The sequence below is a fragment of the Sebastes umbrosus genome, chromosome 13 (genome assembly GCF_015220745.1).
Source record: "Sebastes umbrosus isolate fSebUmb1 chromosome 13, fSebUmb1.pri, whole genome shotgun sequence".
In the NCBI taxonomy this organism is placed as follows: Eukaryota; Metazoa; Chordata; class Actinopteri; order Perciformes; family Sebastidae; genus Sebastes; species Sebastes umbrosus.
Genome location: NC_051281.1, coordinates 8,281,581 through 8,297,323, shown reverse-complemented (window position 1 = coordinate 8,297,323; position 15,743 = coordinate 8,281,581). Strand labels below are relative to the sequence as shown.

The 15,743-nt window shown below is 41.7% G+C and overlaps 1 protein-coding gene across 6 annotated transcripts in view; it reads left to right on the top strand.

Annotated features, from left to right (window-relative positions):
- Positions 1–15,743, top strand: part of myo1b (myosin IB) — a 71,444-nt gene that overhangs the window by 38,579 nt on the left and 17,122 nt on the right. For 3 of the 6 annotated variants that reach the window (XM_037788968.1, XM_037788965.1, XM_037788970.1), the window contains exons 7-15: positions 761–824; positions 3,092–3,190; positions 4,787–4,890; positions 7,624–7,771; positions 9,134–9,252; positions 9,778–9,864; positions 9,982–10,047; positions 10,649–10,654; positions 14,041–14,145. In XM_037788968.1, the coding sequence (XP_037644896.1) occupies positions 761–824; positions 3,092–3,190; positions 4,787–4,890; positions 7,624–7,771; positions 9,134–9,252; positions 9,778–9,864; positions 9,982–10,047; positions 10,649–10,654; positions 14,041–14,145 (798 nt within the window). The remainder of the gene's footprint in view (positions 1–760; positions 825–3,091; positions 3,191–4,786; positions 4,891–7,623; positions 7,772–9,133; positions 9,253–9,777; positions 9,865–9,981; positions 10,048–10,648; positions 10,655–14,040; positions 14,146–15,743) is intronic. The other 3 variants (XM_037788966.1, XM_037788969.1, XM_037788971.1) reach the window with 1 other exon arrangement.

Sequence of the window (15,743 nt, the reverse complement as noted above, 5' to 3'; positions counted from 1 at the left end):
GAAGTGTACACTTAAGGGATATTTTTTTTGCCTCATTGTTAAATGGAAACTGGTTATACCAGCCAGTAGCAGCTAGCAGGCTAACTGCCAATGTATTTTTTCCGATCCCATTTCTTTCCTTTTTCGCAGTATATTCAATCATCTACCTACATTGGTACATACAAACACATGTCTGGACTTAGGAGTATTATAAAGGAGTATGCCCCTGATCTGTTTATATTTAGGTAACCTTGGTATAAACCTCAGGCCTCCCCACTAGATACCAGTTCATCAGAGCTCCATCAGTTTATCAGATACCTATGAATCAAACTGTCACTTCATTTTGCTGAGTGCAGCAGGCTTATTGAGTTTGGCTGGAACCCACTCACCAGTACAGCTTGGCCTGCTCCGAAGACCTGACTGCTATTAATACATCAGAGGGGGGAAAACACACAGGACTCTATGTTCTTGCATCCAAGTTTGAGACAGAAGGAGGAGAGAGTTAGAGAGAGAGAGGGCCTGAAGTGCTTTGTTTTAGTCCTCCAGTAGAAATAAGTTTGGCATGGTGGGGGGCTTTCCCTCCACAGAGGCCAGTTTATTTCATAGCTGTTTATGATTGGCAGCTGGTGCTGTATTCTAACTTGAATGGAAGATGTGATGCAGCTGAGATCATCACTGTGTGACCTGAGCTGAACTCATGAGCTGAGCTTTGGACTCCAGCTCACAGCGTACACTGTATATTAATGTTACTCAGTTCTAACTGTTGTGCTCTGATCCACAGGGAAAGTACATGGACATTGAGTTTGACTTCAAAGGAGATCCTCTGGGTGGAGTCATCAGCAACTGTGAGTAGTATTGTCCTTCAAATTCAAATCATTGGTAAAATTGCACACGCCATATTTCCTTTACTGTTATCATACAGTCAAATTTGTATCCCTCTGCGTTGACAGCAGCTGTGCCGGAAGCATTATGATTTTGGGTTGTCTATCCGGTCCGTTCTTGTAAATGTGATGCCTGGAGGGAATTTCTTTAAATTTGGCACAAACGTCCACTTGGACTCAACGATGACCTGATTTGATTTTGGTGGTCAAAGGTCACTGCGACCTCCTCTCCGTCCCATTCTTGTGATATCACAGGAACACCTTGAGTGAATTTCTTCAAATTTGGCACAAACGTCCACTTGAACTCAAGAATGAACTGATTAGAATTTGGTGGTTTAAAGGTCACTGTGCCCTCACAAAACACATTTTTGGCCATAACTCAAGAATTCATATGCTAATTATGACAACTTCACAAAAATATTTAATAAGATGAAATGATGAAGTGATGACATTTTGGACAGACATGGATGTAAATTGCAACTTGACTGGTTGGGATTTCAAGTTTTCAAATTGTTGAGGTGCAGTTGCTCATTTTACGGAAGCCTTAAAATTGATTAATGCTTAATTGAAACCGATCTCACTCCCAGACCTTTCAGAACGCACCCCTGCACCCGCCGACTCTCTCTCCTCAGCTCTTTTCTATGTTATCTTGCCTCCATTCACATTGTTGTGTCTGCGCTGACTTTTCCGGCAGAGGTCACGGAAACAAAGAGGGGAGCTGATGGCCGAGGCACAAATGAACCTCTTGTCTGTTGGCTCGAGTTAGTCCGACACAAGGGACAGTCTGTGAAGAAGGGCCACTGACATGTGACTGCTTCAGACGGGGCTGGCTGGGCTGGCTAGACAGATGGATGAGGACGCTCTTGCAGGGCGAGCTCTGGATGAATTTTTCTTCACCTCTCAGCTCATTATTTTCCCCCTAGATGTACATCCGTCAAGCCCTCGGTGCTTCCTACAACTGAGATTACATATAGCTATAGCTTTTTTGAAAAGCCAATTCTCTGTAGCTTTATTGATAGATATACTTTTTGACAGTCAAAACATAACCGGTTATTGTTCCCACATTGCTACTTTAATGTGTTTTTTGCTTATGTAAGGGAAAGGGAACATGTTGTGAACAGAGCGTGCGATAGATGCTGTTCAGGAGGCTTTACTGCGGAGAAAGGGAAGCTGTGGCTCAAAAAAAGCAATAACAAGATGGCTAAAGGGTTTGGCTGGACACAATGTGAAATTTCCCTTTTAGAGACTCAATAGAAAAGTAAAACAAATGCGATCAAATATATTAAAAACATTGAATAAGACGCTGGAATGGAAGAAGTGGCTCCTCAGCGGTATTGTTCTTCCCCTCTCTGCGTCTTTGACCACTGCTCTGTATTGCTGCTGCCAGCCACTCAGTCGTGGATGTATTATTGATGCGCCTGCTCTTATAGAGTCACTTGAGTGATTCATCACGGCCAGTGGGTGCCACAGATTCACATTCGGCCTGACCCACCGCTAACTCTTTGACAGCCCCAGGTCTCTGTGTAGCGCTCTCTAGTTCGGTGCTGGCTCCACAGATCTGCAGTGCAAAGTGGCCCTTCTGTCCTCTCAGCACCCACAGACTGGTGAGTCAGAGTTTGTCCAAAGATTGACAAAGCCAAGAGCAGTTCTTGTTTTTTATGGCTGGAAATCTGACCGTGGTTGAAATGGAAGTTCATGTGGATATCTTTTTTTTTCACTTCAGTGTAATGTAAACTCTTAAATCTCCTAAAATAAGATGTTTTCTAACCAGACAAATTGGATGCTATTATGCAGCCAGACCCAGCAGTGAAGACGATCTCTGAGCAGCTTCAGACGCTGAGCTCTGCTGTTGGTCTTTAATTAAATCATACTCAGCCTAATGCGGTGAGCAGATGACGGGTCCCCTTTTAATCAGGTACTGTTGCACTTGGTCGGCAGCCCAGGAGAAAGGGCTGACGTTTGATATCCATGTGTGGTTACCTCCTTGTAAACTTCCTGTAGTGCGTGTGGCTGGGTCGCCATGGCAACCTGAATACATACAGTAGTTTGAACCAGGACGCCCTCTGAGCTCCATATACAGATGTTGGGCATCCTTAATACTAGCAGGTCAGCCCCCTTATTCACTACTCAAGGACACCTCAGTGAATCGCCATGGCAACCTTTCCTGTGAAGACTATTATTTTTGTCATCATTTGTCATTGTTTCCTCTTGTTGTCCTGTACTCCTTTTAGATCTGCTGGAGAAGTCGCGTGTGGTGAAACAGCCGAGGGGAGAGAGGAACTTCCACGTCTTTTATCAGCTCTTGTCTGGAGCCTCCGATGACACACTCAGTAAGTCGTAAAATGAATGCTGGAATGCGTTGAATGGAAGCATCAGCGTGTTTTCTGGGAATAGTGTGTGGATAGGCGCAAACTTAACTTGAAGATTAGAGTGCTCCTAGATCTGAGAGAGAAACGACCAGTCCGTTCTCATTCCCAGGGCATCAAATATCGACCCTTAAGTGCTGATAATGAGACGCGCTGGGCTTTCCATTAACTACAATGTAAACCCATCTGCGGCAACAGTAAACGCACAGGGAAAGTGCTGTGGTGACGTAGTTTAAAGATCAAAAGAGACACACCGGGCAGGCGGGAAGGGAGGTGGATGGGTCAGACAACACATGGCTTTCATCCAGGAGACCGCTGCTCATGTCCCGTGCGTTAAGTTTCACAATCAGCTGTTCGTTCGTGTCCTGTGTTCACGTCAAGTCACATTTTCACTGAACAAACGTCGTCATTTTAAGCTCAACTGTTTAGTTTTTTCCCAAACCTAAGCACGTGTTTTTGTTTAATTCACAACCTTAAGTATGTGTTTACCGCGACCGAAAAGTGAGGTTGGTAGGAGTTGGGATGAGAACGTGTGTTGAAATGTCAGTTTTAAATACAACAAACTTTAAATCCACTCTTCTTATCAGCTTTAACCACAAACTGGGGTTGTAATATATCCAGCCTGATAGCCTAGAATAACTTCTGGTCTCAGAATATACACATATCTGCTCACAGGAAGTAATAAATCAAACGTCACCATAGCGAGCTGAGCAGTCTTGTCCAGAGCAAACTAGTCTCACCATTGTTGGATCTTCTGTTTGTTTTGATTTAGGTGTCATACACCAGACTGGGATGGTTAACATGAGCATGGAGGTTCATTATTTACATTTTATTTACCTCTTAAACTGTCATCTGGAAGCACCAGCGTGCCATTCCTTATGTTAAATCTTACATAAATATTTTCCAGAAGTTTTGCAGCTGCACGGAACACATGGCCGATGCATTAATGACCCAATCTTCCTGCATAACAAACAGCACAGAGAACAAAGGCGAGCCGTGAAACCGGTTCCCTCTATTTGCTTTTCTGTGTACAGAGGGCATTGTTTTATGTCCGGAACACAGGAGAGCAAAATAACGTCCATTGACTCTAGAGCACACTCACACATCAGAGGGGCCTGATTCAGCTGTAGTTAATGCAGCCACTAATGAAATCCGACACATGCGCCCACCGGAGGAATAGATTTCTTTGCTACTAGATAGGGGGCCTTTAAAGAAGGCCATTTGATCCTCCAGAATAATGTTCACACCGAGAACTCTAAGAGCATTCACTGTGGAGAAATTGTGTTTGGAGTGGGTGGGTTGAACAAATTTGTGTTAAAGGCATGGGTGTCACATTTCAACCTTTGCACCTTCAAGTGATTCTTTCTTTCCAGATGGTCCTTGAATAATGCAGCTTATAACCATCATTGCAAGAATGTGTTGTTGTTTTTTTATCCTCCCAGCTGTGAGCGTGTAGTTGTGTAATTTTCATTTAATGTAAATAAGGCTTAAATTGCCTGTAGTCACCCTGCTGTAAGCAAATGTAGTTTAAATAGCAACCACATGTTTTGTTTGTCACAGAGAAGCTGAAGCTGGATCGAGACTTCAGCAAGTACAACTACCTGAGCCTGGACTCTGCCGCAGTCAATGGGCTGGATGATGCGGCCAACTTCAGGACAGTCAGGGTGAGTAGTACATACATTTCTCTTTGATGCCCGCATGGTAGATGAAACATCATAAAGTGCCCTCTAGGGTGCCCATTCAGTAGAGAAAATGCGATGGAGTGCCCTCCAGGGTGCCCTCCAGGGTGCCCTTCCAGTCAAAAAAATGCATTGAAGTGCTTTCTAGGGTGTTTTTCCAGTAGAGAAAACGTGAGGAAGTACCCTCTAGGATGCCCTTACAGTCGAAAATACATGATGAAGTGCCCTCTATGGTGCCCTTCCAGTCAAAAAAATGCATTTAAGTGCATTCTAGGGTGCCCTTCCAGTAGAGAAAATGTGACGAAGTGCCCTGGGTGCCCACTAGGGTGCCCTTAAATTTGACAAAACATGATGCAGTGTTTTATAGGCTGCCCTGCATGTTACACTTGACCCTAATTTAGACATAATCCCAGTTGATATTTTAGGATAAACTCCAAATAACAGCAGGTAGAAATTATCTCACTTTTCTAAAAAAAAAAAAGAAAATCTTTAATTACAGTTTTCTAAACCACAAAAAAACAAGCAGAAACACTCATCAGAAGCGGCGGCACGCTCCGCCGGCGTTCAAAACCAACTTTCCTTTGCATCATGCCGAGATAATCTAAATCCTGTACAGAGGGTAGAGGCGGTCTGATTTCTCCTTATCTTCTGGACTCAACAAACTAACAGAGCATACCGGTAGACTATAAAACTCCATCATCTTGGATTGTGAAAACACTCCACAGCACACTCTCCTCCCACATGTTGCAAAACCAGGTGAACCTTGAACTGAACTTGAACTTGAAAGTGAACTAAAACCTGAACTTCTAGTTTCGCATTGATTAAACACGGGGAAATTCCACGTGCGGCATTTAACAAAAAATAGTTCAACTTATAACAGCAGTGTTTCTTTGGGGGAAAACCGCAGGAGACGAGGCAGCTGCTTCCTTTTATTTAAATATGTTTGTGTGCACATACATGCCAGATCTTGTACAATGCCACTACTTGTTATCTTTACTGACAGTGACACATACTGTAAGATGTTGTGTCTATAAGAGACTTTCATTGTTATCAGTCCTGCTCCTGCAAGCAGCTACTGTATAAGCCTCTGCAGTCTCTTCTGTCACACTGTACTTTACTTGTTTCCTTGCATTTCACATCCTGCTTCTGATCTCCTCTCACATGGAGGTTTCACAGTATTCCCCCGTACAGCTGCGTCTCACCACCGGAAACACAAGAGGACATTCCCACTAAACAATGAGTTTCTCCACATGGCCTCCTTGTCTGTTAGAAAGCCAAAGATCGCCTCACTTTCTTCCCTTAAACTTAACTATGGTACTGAGTTTACTTTCAACACATATGAATAGACTTCAGTACCACAGCCAGTGCTGGAAAGTAACTACGTACATTTACTCAAGTACTCTACGTAAGTACAATTTTGAGGTACTTGTACTTGAGTATTTCCATTTTCTGCTACTTTCTACTTCCACCCCACTACATCATCTCAGAGGGAAATATTGTACTTCTTACTACAATTAATTTATCTGATAAATTACTTTGCAGATTAAGTTTATTAATACAGAATATAATCAACAAATGAGTTATCATAGATAGAATATAATAAACATTATTCTGAAATGGGCCATTCTGCATAAGAGTACTTTTACTTTTTGTACTTTAAGTATAGTTTGATGCTAATCCTTTTTTTGCTTTTACTTAAAGGAACATTTTATAGGATTTAGGGGGATTTATTTTCAGAAATTGGAATATAATATTAACAAGTATGTTTTCTTTAGTGTATAATCACCTGAAAATAAGTAAACACTGCGTTTTTGTTACCTTTGAATGAGCTGTTTATATCTACATAGGGAGCGGGTCCTCTTCACGGAGCCAGCCGCCATGTTTCTACAGTAGCCCAGAACGGACAAACCAAACGCTGACTCTAGAGAGCGCCTTTAACGTTTTTGCGCCGAACACTGTAGTTCTCCTACACACTTCGCACACGGGCGAATTTTCTCCTTTAAGTAACATTTTGAGTGTAGAACTTTTACTTGTAACGGAGTATTTCTACACGGTGGTATTTCAACTTTTACTTAAGTAAAAAAGAGCTGAGCACTTCTTCCACCACTGACCACAGCAAGCAAGAAACTTAAAGGCGTTGGGTTTCTGTAACACAATAATCTCAAGCCCTTCATCAATTGTCTGTTTTGTCAGCTTTGTAAAGGAAGTTGTTTCATATTTGGCACTTGGATGATGGTCTGGGATTCAGTTCAAGACATTTAAATATTCAATTGGGTAATTTGGAGTTTTTCACAAGTATATTGAGCTGATGTGTTTTTTGCTTGTCTTCTCGCCAACCGTGAATTATGTAAATCGAATGCTCTCTTAGTTTAGCCTGGAGTCCCTCAAAATAGAGACCTCAGTCTGAAGAGACTGTTCTCTTGAATTAGAGGTTAAAAAAGCACAGTGATCTGGTTGGCACAGCTTATTGGCTGGTGCAGCTCTGCCTTGTTCAATCTTTTTTTATTCTTATTTGACTTTTCCAATTCATTATCATAACAATAATAGTTGCAGGCTGCAATAATAATGTGTCAGCATTACAGAACTGTTGCACAGTAATAGACACTGTCATTGCAATGCATTTATAGCTTAGTTCCTCTTTGCAATCCTCTGTGCATGTTTCTTAATAAGGTTCAACAACATCAGCTGATTTGTGACTTTTTGCCCCCCCCTTCCCAGAATGCCATGCAGATTGTGGGCTTCATGGAGGACGAGGTGCAGTCGGTGCTGGAGCTGGTGGCGGCCGTGCTGAAGCTCGGCAACATTGAGTTCAAGCCAGAGTCGCGCTGTAACGGCTCCGACGAGAGCCGCATCAAAGACAAAAACGGTCCGTTAAACAGGAAGTCTCTCCATCATTAAAATATCTCTGATACTTTTATAACTCATTTCCATCTTCATTTTAATAAAGGCAGCATGATGTAATAAATATTACACAAGCTGAATAATTATTTTAATTTGTTCATTTCTTTTACATTTAAACTTTTTCTCCCACATGCTGTACTGGCCTGATGTTGAGCCACTGCCCCCTATTGGCTGCTCTGATCTCCTCTGCAGTCATCCCTCACCGAATACATATTTGTATTTTATGATTTGCGTGACAAGAGCTGTTTGTGTCATCACTCCCACAGCTGTTCTCTATAGGCAAATATTACATTTACATATTTCCCTCCACGACAGTGGCATTATTCATCTTCGTGCCACTTTTGCTGAGAAAATGCACGCCTTTTTTTCTCATATGAATCACTGTCTTGTTGTGGTTATATTGCATATATCTGTTTGCTCCTATTTTCAAAATGACTTTTTAGCAGTCTTCCGTCTCCGCCAGTGTGATTACTGTATCATCAGAGCCATGTTTATTCAGTCCATAGATATATTCACACGTCAGGCTAATGGCTTGCTCTCTTAAAAAATTCATAGAAAATAAAAAAATGAGAGTTTGATGTTGATATTTATTTAGCATATCATCACAAGAGGTTTTACAGTTGTAATGAATTAACTGTAAAGCCTCACAGTGATCACCCCCAACAAATTCTTCACTAGAATGAGGGAGCAAATTTTTGTGGAATACATATGTGATGATCTTCAAAAACAAAACAAGTTGTCATCCATTTGATCTACCAGCTTTATGTTTAGCTGCAACTAGGGCTGTCAATCGATAAAAATATTTAAAAAATGTGCGATTAATGTACCTTAAAGGGACAAATATGCTTGCTTTGTGCAAATGTATGTATATATTTATTATTGGAAATCAATTAACAACACAAAACAATGACAAATATTGTCCAGAAACCCTCACAGGTACTGCATTTAGCATAAAAGAATATGCTCAAATCATAACATGGCAAACTGCAGCCCAACAGGCAACAAAAGCTGTCAGTGTGTCAGTGTTTGTGTGTGTAAGTTTGGAGCGTTATTTAAATCTCCTTTGCTAATAGCAAGCTAGTATGACATGGTTGGATTCCTTAGGTTTTCTAGTTTCATATGATACCAGTGTCTTCACTCTAGCTTTAAAAATGAGCCCGCTACAACCTCCGGAAGATCGATTGCGTTAAAGAAATTAGTGGCGTTAAAACGAATTTGCGTTAACGTTTTATCTCGTTAACTTTGACAGCCCTCGCTGCAACATAAAGTATGGAATAAAAATAATGGTCATACAGTCATAATTTATATCCTTTTTTTCCTTTTGCAGATTTGAAGGAGATGTGTGAGCTGCTGGGGACTGAACAGTCGGTGCTGGAGAGAGCGTTCAGCTACCGTACGGTGGAGGCTAAGCAGGAGAAAGTGTCCACCACCCTGAATGTGGCTCAGGTCAGAGGGAATGTCTTGTACCAGTTATGCCAATGCGTATCTGTCCTACTTGAATTGACATTAACCCCTCCCCCCCACACACACACTTACACACACACACACTCAAAGGGCATAAAAAGATAAAGGGCCATCTCTTCCCCCTGACTTGCTCCGCTGGCTGCCACCTCTCATCCATGTCAATGCAACATGAAAACCTCTCCATTATAGATAAGCCCGATTCCTCCTGGAAATTCAAATGTAGGTCATGTTTTAGAGGTTAGTGAGTTCGCTCTCCGACTTTTCATATGACGTAGATGCTGCAAACGTGGGCCCTGAGAATTAACCTGACCTCAGAATAATGTTAAGTCACGGTTTGCTTTCATGATTCAGTGAATGTTTGAGAAGGTTGTCTTTCTTTTCCTACATTTTTTGACCTGTTGGAAACTCAAGTATTAGCCTTTCGGATTTTTCCAGGACTCTGGTATTTATGTAGAGTGAAAATGAATTCATGTATTTTCATCACCAGTTATGTGTGTCTATTTACAGGCCTACTACGCCCGAGACGCCCTCGCCAAAAATCTCTACAGTCGTCTGTTTAGCTGGCTAGTTACCAGGATCAACGAAAGCATTAAAGTAAGTCGTGTCCAGAATATATTTTATTTTTTGTCAGTTTTATTTTTCAACATTTTTCACGCTAGGTTAAACCAGCTTTGTGATTTTTTTAATATTGACAATATTGTCTCCCCGCAGGCACAACCTAAAGCTCGCCACAAGGTCATGGGTGTGCTTGACATCTATGGCTTTGAGATATTTGAGGTAAGACAAAAGGCCGATCAAACCCGCTCTCCTTTGTTCTAAGCCACAAGGACAGCATCTGACCACCCAAAACATTTTATTACATTTAAAAGGATTTAGCCTCGGGCTGTTTGCGTGCGTGTCCCGGTACCTGTGTGAGGAGCTTACCAACTAGAACCGTGGGCTGATAAAAGCACATTCAGATCAGATTAGTTCAGCTTTATTGCTCCCGTGGGTGAAATTATTTTGGTTGCAAGGTGATTTCAACACGAAAATCTACATTTCAAAGTCGAAAAATGGCAACATTAAGGGACTGCACGACACATAATACACCTTGTCAAAGATATTACACAGTAAACAGCATGTCTCAGATACCATAGCTGCATTGCAATAGGGTTGTATTGTTCCATTATGTTAACTACAGGGATGCATGTGCATGCAAACACATGCAAGGCAGAGTTTGAGTGCACATTAAGACTAAATGGTTGGTGCTTGATGCCTTCACTCCCCCCTACCCCTTCATATGTTCATGTCTTTTTCATATCCCTGCTTGTTCACCCCCATTCACTCTCAAGTCCTTCCTCTCCTCTCACTGTTGTGTGTTGTGTATCTGGGTTCCCAGGATGGAGTAAGTAACACCTCCTGCACCGGCCTGTTTGCTGTGCCAGTGTGCATGCTGTGATCTAAACTCTAAGCGACTTAATTCAGCTCCTCATTTAAAGACGATTCAGGGAACCCGGTGTGCAGCATAGCCACGCGACTGAAACGATGCAAAAGACGCCTTTGCATCGTTTGAATCATGACACAACACTTAGTTACCAGTTTATTAGGTGCACCCAGCTACAACCAATGCAGTGTAATACAGCAGCCACGCAATAAACGCTACATTCATGGAGGTTGCTGTATGATGCTCAGCTTTTAGAGAGGAGTAATGGTCATTTCGGTAACTGTAGTTTGCGGTGCTGTTGAAGTGTTTTGCATTATACTGAGAGGAGTTTTTAATATTTTGTCCATCCCATTTATGTCAACAACGCTAGACTAAACGCTGTTTAAGAAGGATTGATTTATTGCAGGCTCTTGTAATAGACTGGATTAGTTTTAGCGAGGTGTACCTAATAAACTGGCAACTAAATGTGTTGCCGCTGTATTGAATATCTGTGGTTTCTGGTTATAAACAGATATTAGCTTCAAGAAATAGTTGACTATTTTGGAACTTATTGTCTTTCTTTCCAAGAGTTAGATGAGAAGATTGATACCACTCTGTCTGTACGGTGAATATGAAGATACAGCCAACAGCCTGGCAACAGCTACTGCCATTTAGCTTAGTTTAACATAAAGACTAGAAACAGGGGGAACCAGCTAGCCTGGCTCTGTCTGAAGGTAACAAGAACTGCCTACAGCACCTCTGAAGCTCACTTTAACATGTCCCAAGATAACAAAATTGGACTATTTCTTGGCTGGGGGGCAAAAGGCTGGAGTCGCGTCGTCACCGTGAGGTTGCCTGGCAACCAGTGGAGTTACTGCACCCAGCCAAGAAATGATCTGGCACATTAACCCCCTTAGGCTTTTTACACAGATTAAACAAATGAGAAATAACCTATTAATTGGTGAGTTTAAGAGGCGCTCGTAGGCAAATCCAGGCTAGCTGTTTCTTCCTGCCTCCAGTTTTAATGCTAAGTTAAGATAATAGTCTGTTAACTGTAGATAGACATATTTATTGTTCAGACAACAATGATCTATCTCTGTGAAAGAAAGTGAATAAGCTTATTACCCAAACTATAACTTTAATAGAGAAGGATTCGGCTGATGCTCTGGGATGTTTTGGATAATCTAGACGTCATTTAACAAACTAACTATATTGAGAACAATTAAAGGTGTTAATTTATTATGACAAGATGAGCGTATGGCAATTTCATGACCTTGAGCTTCTGCCATAATATACAGGAAAGATTTAGCAAAACAATTTCAGCCAGTCATCCCTGTAAGTATGGCAAGCCAGTGTACTTTTTTTTCACCTGGAATTGTTGTTGATTTAATCTTGTAAAACATAATATTAAATGCAAGGACTTTCTCCTATCCTTGGGGGCAAGTGAATCAACACCTCTGAGAAATGGGACCATTATCTTCAAACACAGTTTTAAGACGGAGGCTTCTTCAAGCTGCTATAAACCACTTGTCATAAAGGAGCTCAGGTGCAGATGAAATATTTTTAGGGTTACAAGTCATATTTCAGTCTGGTGTCTGCTGCCACTGGGGTATAGAGATGCTATTGAGTGTGCTCGTGTGTGTGTTTATTAGGGGTGAAGACGACCTTTTGGTTTCTCAGTAAAAGGAAATGAACATTAATAACTGATGTCTCTCGAGGCTATATGTTCTGTTTCCTGGTCACTGAGAAACCTTGTTGTGTCTTTCGCTCTGAGACTAAACATGCTGCTCTAACCACTGCTGTGTCCTTAGCTAATGGATGTTAACCTAACCCAGCACATACTGTAATAGGGCCGTCTGCCAAGAAGCATGACTCACCACTCGATGGTCATAATTGACATCAATAATAATTGAGAAACACGGAGAGTAAAAATGGTCGAGGCTTTTTAACACTCCGTCAATGTTTAATGAAGTCTGTGACAATTTACGGGAACTTGTTCCGATAAGGGTTTATCATCATGAGGTGCACCACTAACATTTAACGGTATCAGTTGTTCACTGTCCAGATTGATTAAATGTTTGATCAAGTGATGGTTGTCAAAGTTGACGAGGTAGAAGGAGAGAGCTGCAGGTTATAGTTTGTTCAAGCTTATTATTACCCGTATAATATATCCGATGCTTTTTTTCCACAGCACAAAAGGTCAGATGAGATCAGGGTTTTATTTTAAAGACCTTTTCTCTTCACTGGATGTAACTTCAAACACCATTCATTGCATGGCCAGTTTAAATAGTCAGAATTGAGATTGCAGGTTTTGAAAATGTGATTGTGGATGTAGTTCTCAGATCCAATTCACTACATCTTATCTTTATACTAAATCTAAATTCCAGCAACCTTCTTTGGTCTACACCTACAGTAAGCTCTCCTTATCGATGGCACGACCATCCTCTTTAATAAAACACTGCAGGAAATTGATGGACACGGCAAAAGTTTGCGAAGATGTGACCATGCTTGTGAATGTTTGCTGCGAAGAAAGAATGCAGCTGTAGCTTTGAGAAATAAAGAAAATGAAGCAGGAGTCGTGGTTTATGAAGAACAGCAGAAACAACAAAAAACAAGCTCAGAAGTTTAATAAGTTCTGTAATATAACAGTTACTAGTGCAGTTTCCGTTCAGAGCGCGTGTCTGTCCAGAACAGGCCGATTGCTTGACCCCAGAAGTGCTGCTTACAGAGTTGTCGAGAACTGCGGTATGGCTGCTTGTACCCACCAACAGTGAAGTTGATTGGATGAACAGTTTGATAAGATATGCGTAGGGTGGTCATACAGTACATACATAGACTGACAGACAGACAGACAGAGAATAAATCCTTTATAGATAGATAGATGATGCTGCTACAGCGCCACCTATTGGCCAAAGGGCACCAGATTTGTCATGGTCACTCCGACATCATATTTACACATGTCCACCAAATGTGGTCCCAATAGCACAACGAGTTCAGGAGATATGACATGTTTTGTAATATAAGCCCAAAGTTTGCAAGAAGTTGTCAGCCAAAACATAAAGTTCATTGTTATAGCGCCATCATCTGGTCAAATTGCACCACATTCGACACTACACTCCCTTATGGCCCTAGCAATACAACCGCCAAGTGTGAAGTCGATCAGATTAGCAGTTCTCGAGATATTTGAAGGACATACCGAAAGACAGACAGACAGAGATTTCGCTTTTCCCTATTGCAGTAAAAAAAAAAAAAAAGCCATTTCACTGACAACAACATAGAGCAACAATGAGTTAACCGGCACCGTCATGATTCGACATGTTGACAATAACTGGAACTAATTGTTTTTTCTCCCGTCGCTGCCTCCACAGGAAAACAGCTTTGAGCAGTTCATCATCAACTACTGCAACGAGAAGCTGCAGCAGATCTTCATCGAGCTGACCCTGCGTGAGGAGCAGGAGGAGTACATCAGAGAGGTAAGCTTGTATACTCTATTTCACACTAGGGCTGCCAATCGATTAAAATATTTAATCATGATTGTCCATAGTTAATCGCAAATGAATCGCTCAATTTTTATGTGTTCAAAATGTACCTTAAATCGAGCTTTGTCAAGTATTTAATACTCTTATCAACATGGGACTGGACAAATATGTTTTCTTTATGTAAATGTATGTATATATATTTATTATTGGAAATCAATTAATACCACAAAACAATGATAAATATTGTCCAGAAACCCTCACAGGTACTGCATTTAGCATAAAAAATATGCTCAAATCATAACATGGCAAACTGCAGCCAACAGGCAACAACAGCTGTCAGTGTGTCAGTGTGCTGACTTGACTATGACTTTCCCCAAACTGCATGTGATTATCATAAAGTGGGCGTGTCTGTAAAGGGGAGACTCATGGGTACCCATAGAACCCATTTTCATTCACATATCTTGAGGTCAGAGGTCAAGGGACCACTTTGAAAATGGCTATGCCTGTTTTTCCTCGCCAAACTTTTGCCTGCGTTTTGATCGTTATTTAACCTCCTTCACGACAAACTAGTATGACATGGTTGGTACCAATGAATTCTTTAGGTTTTTTAGTTTCATATGATACCAGTATCTTCCCTCTAGCTTTAAAACTGAGCCCGCTACAATCTAAAAATCACAAGTTGCGTTAAAGAAATAAGGTGGCGTTAAAACAAATTTGCATTAACGCGTTATCATTGCGTTAACTTTAACAGTCCTAGTTCACACACACATAATCCATAGTGGACACTAAGATAAATTACCCATCATGCCCAGTCTGTAACCCTGGAAACCCTCTCTCACCTGCAACTGTACATCTACATCATTCAACATGTCCGCACTCAATTAGTCGTGTTGACAGTTCATCATCGCAATCCCCTGCAGTGTGATCCCAACCTGGTCGCGTCACTCATCTCTTTAACCTCTTGTGCTATTTCGGCTAAAATCTGCATTCTTGCCCTTTTTACCCAAACATACATTTCTGCTTCATGTATGTCTTCTGTCCCCGTCTCTGTCGTCCATCACACTCTGAGTTTATACTCTCTCCTCGTCTCCCCTCTGCGGAGTATCGGGGACGGAAGTGATCCCTCACTCCAGCGAGAGTAAACACTCCCCGTTGTTAAGCTCTGTTTGTTTTCAGAGCTCTATGTATGTGAGAGACCCCCCCCCACACACCCCTTCCCCACTAACACCACCACCAATGATATTCCACTGCTGGCTTCTATCCAGTATACTGCATGGGAAAATACCACAACGCTGGAGAAAGGAGGGAGGACCACCAATCAGGAGTGTGTCAGTTTAAGCCACGCCTTCTTTACGCCCTCCCCCCCTAATATATCTGTCACATTGCTTACATCAACCGGCGCTACGTTCCCAACCCATTAGCAGCTGTGAATGAGATGGCGGCGATGTGGTTTTTTTTCAAGAGATAGTGGCCTTTTTTAGAGGGTGAGATGGAGAATATGTTCCCTTTCCTCTCCAGAAAGGCATTTACTCAGATGATGGGAAGAGACGGAGCAGGAGAGAAGAACATAACATCAACCCAGCAGGGACAAA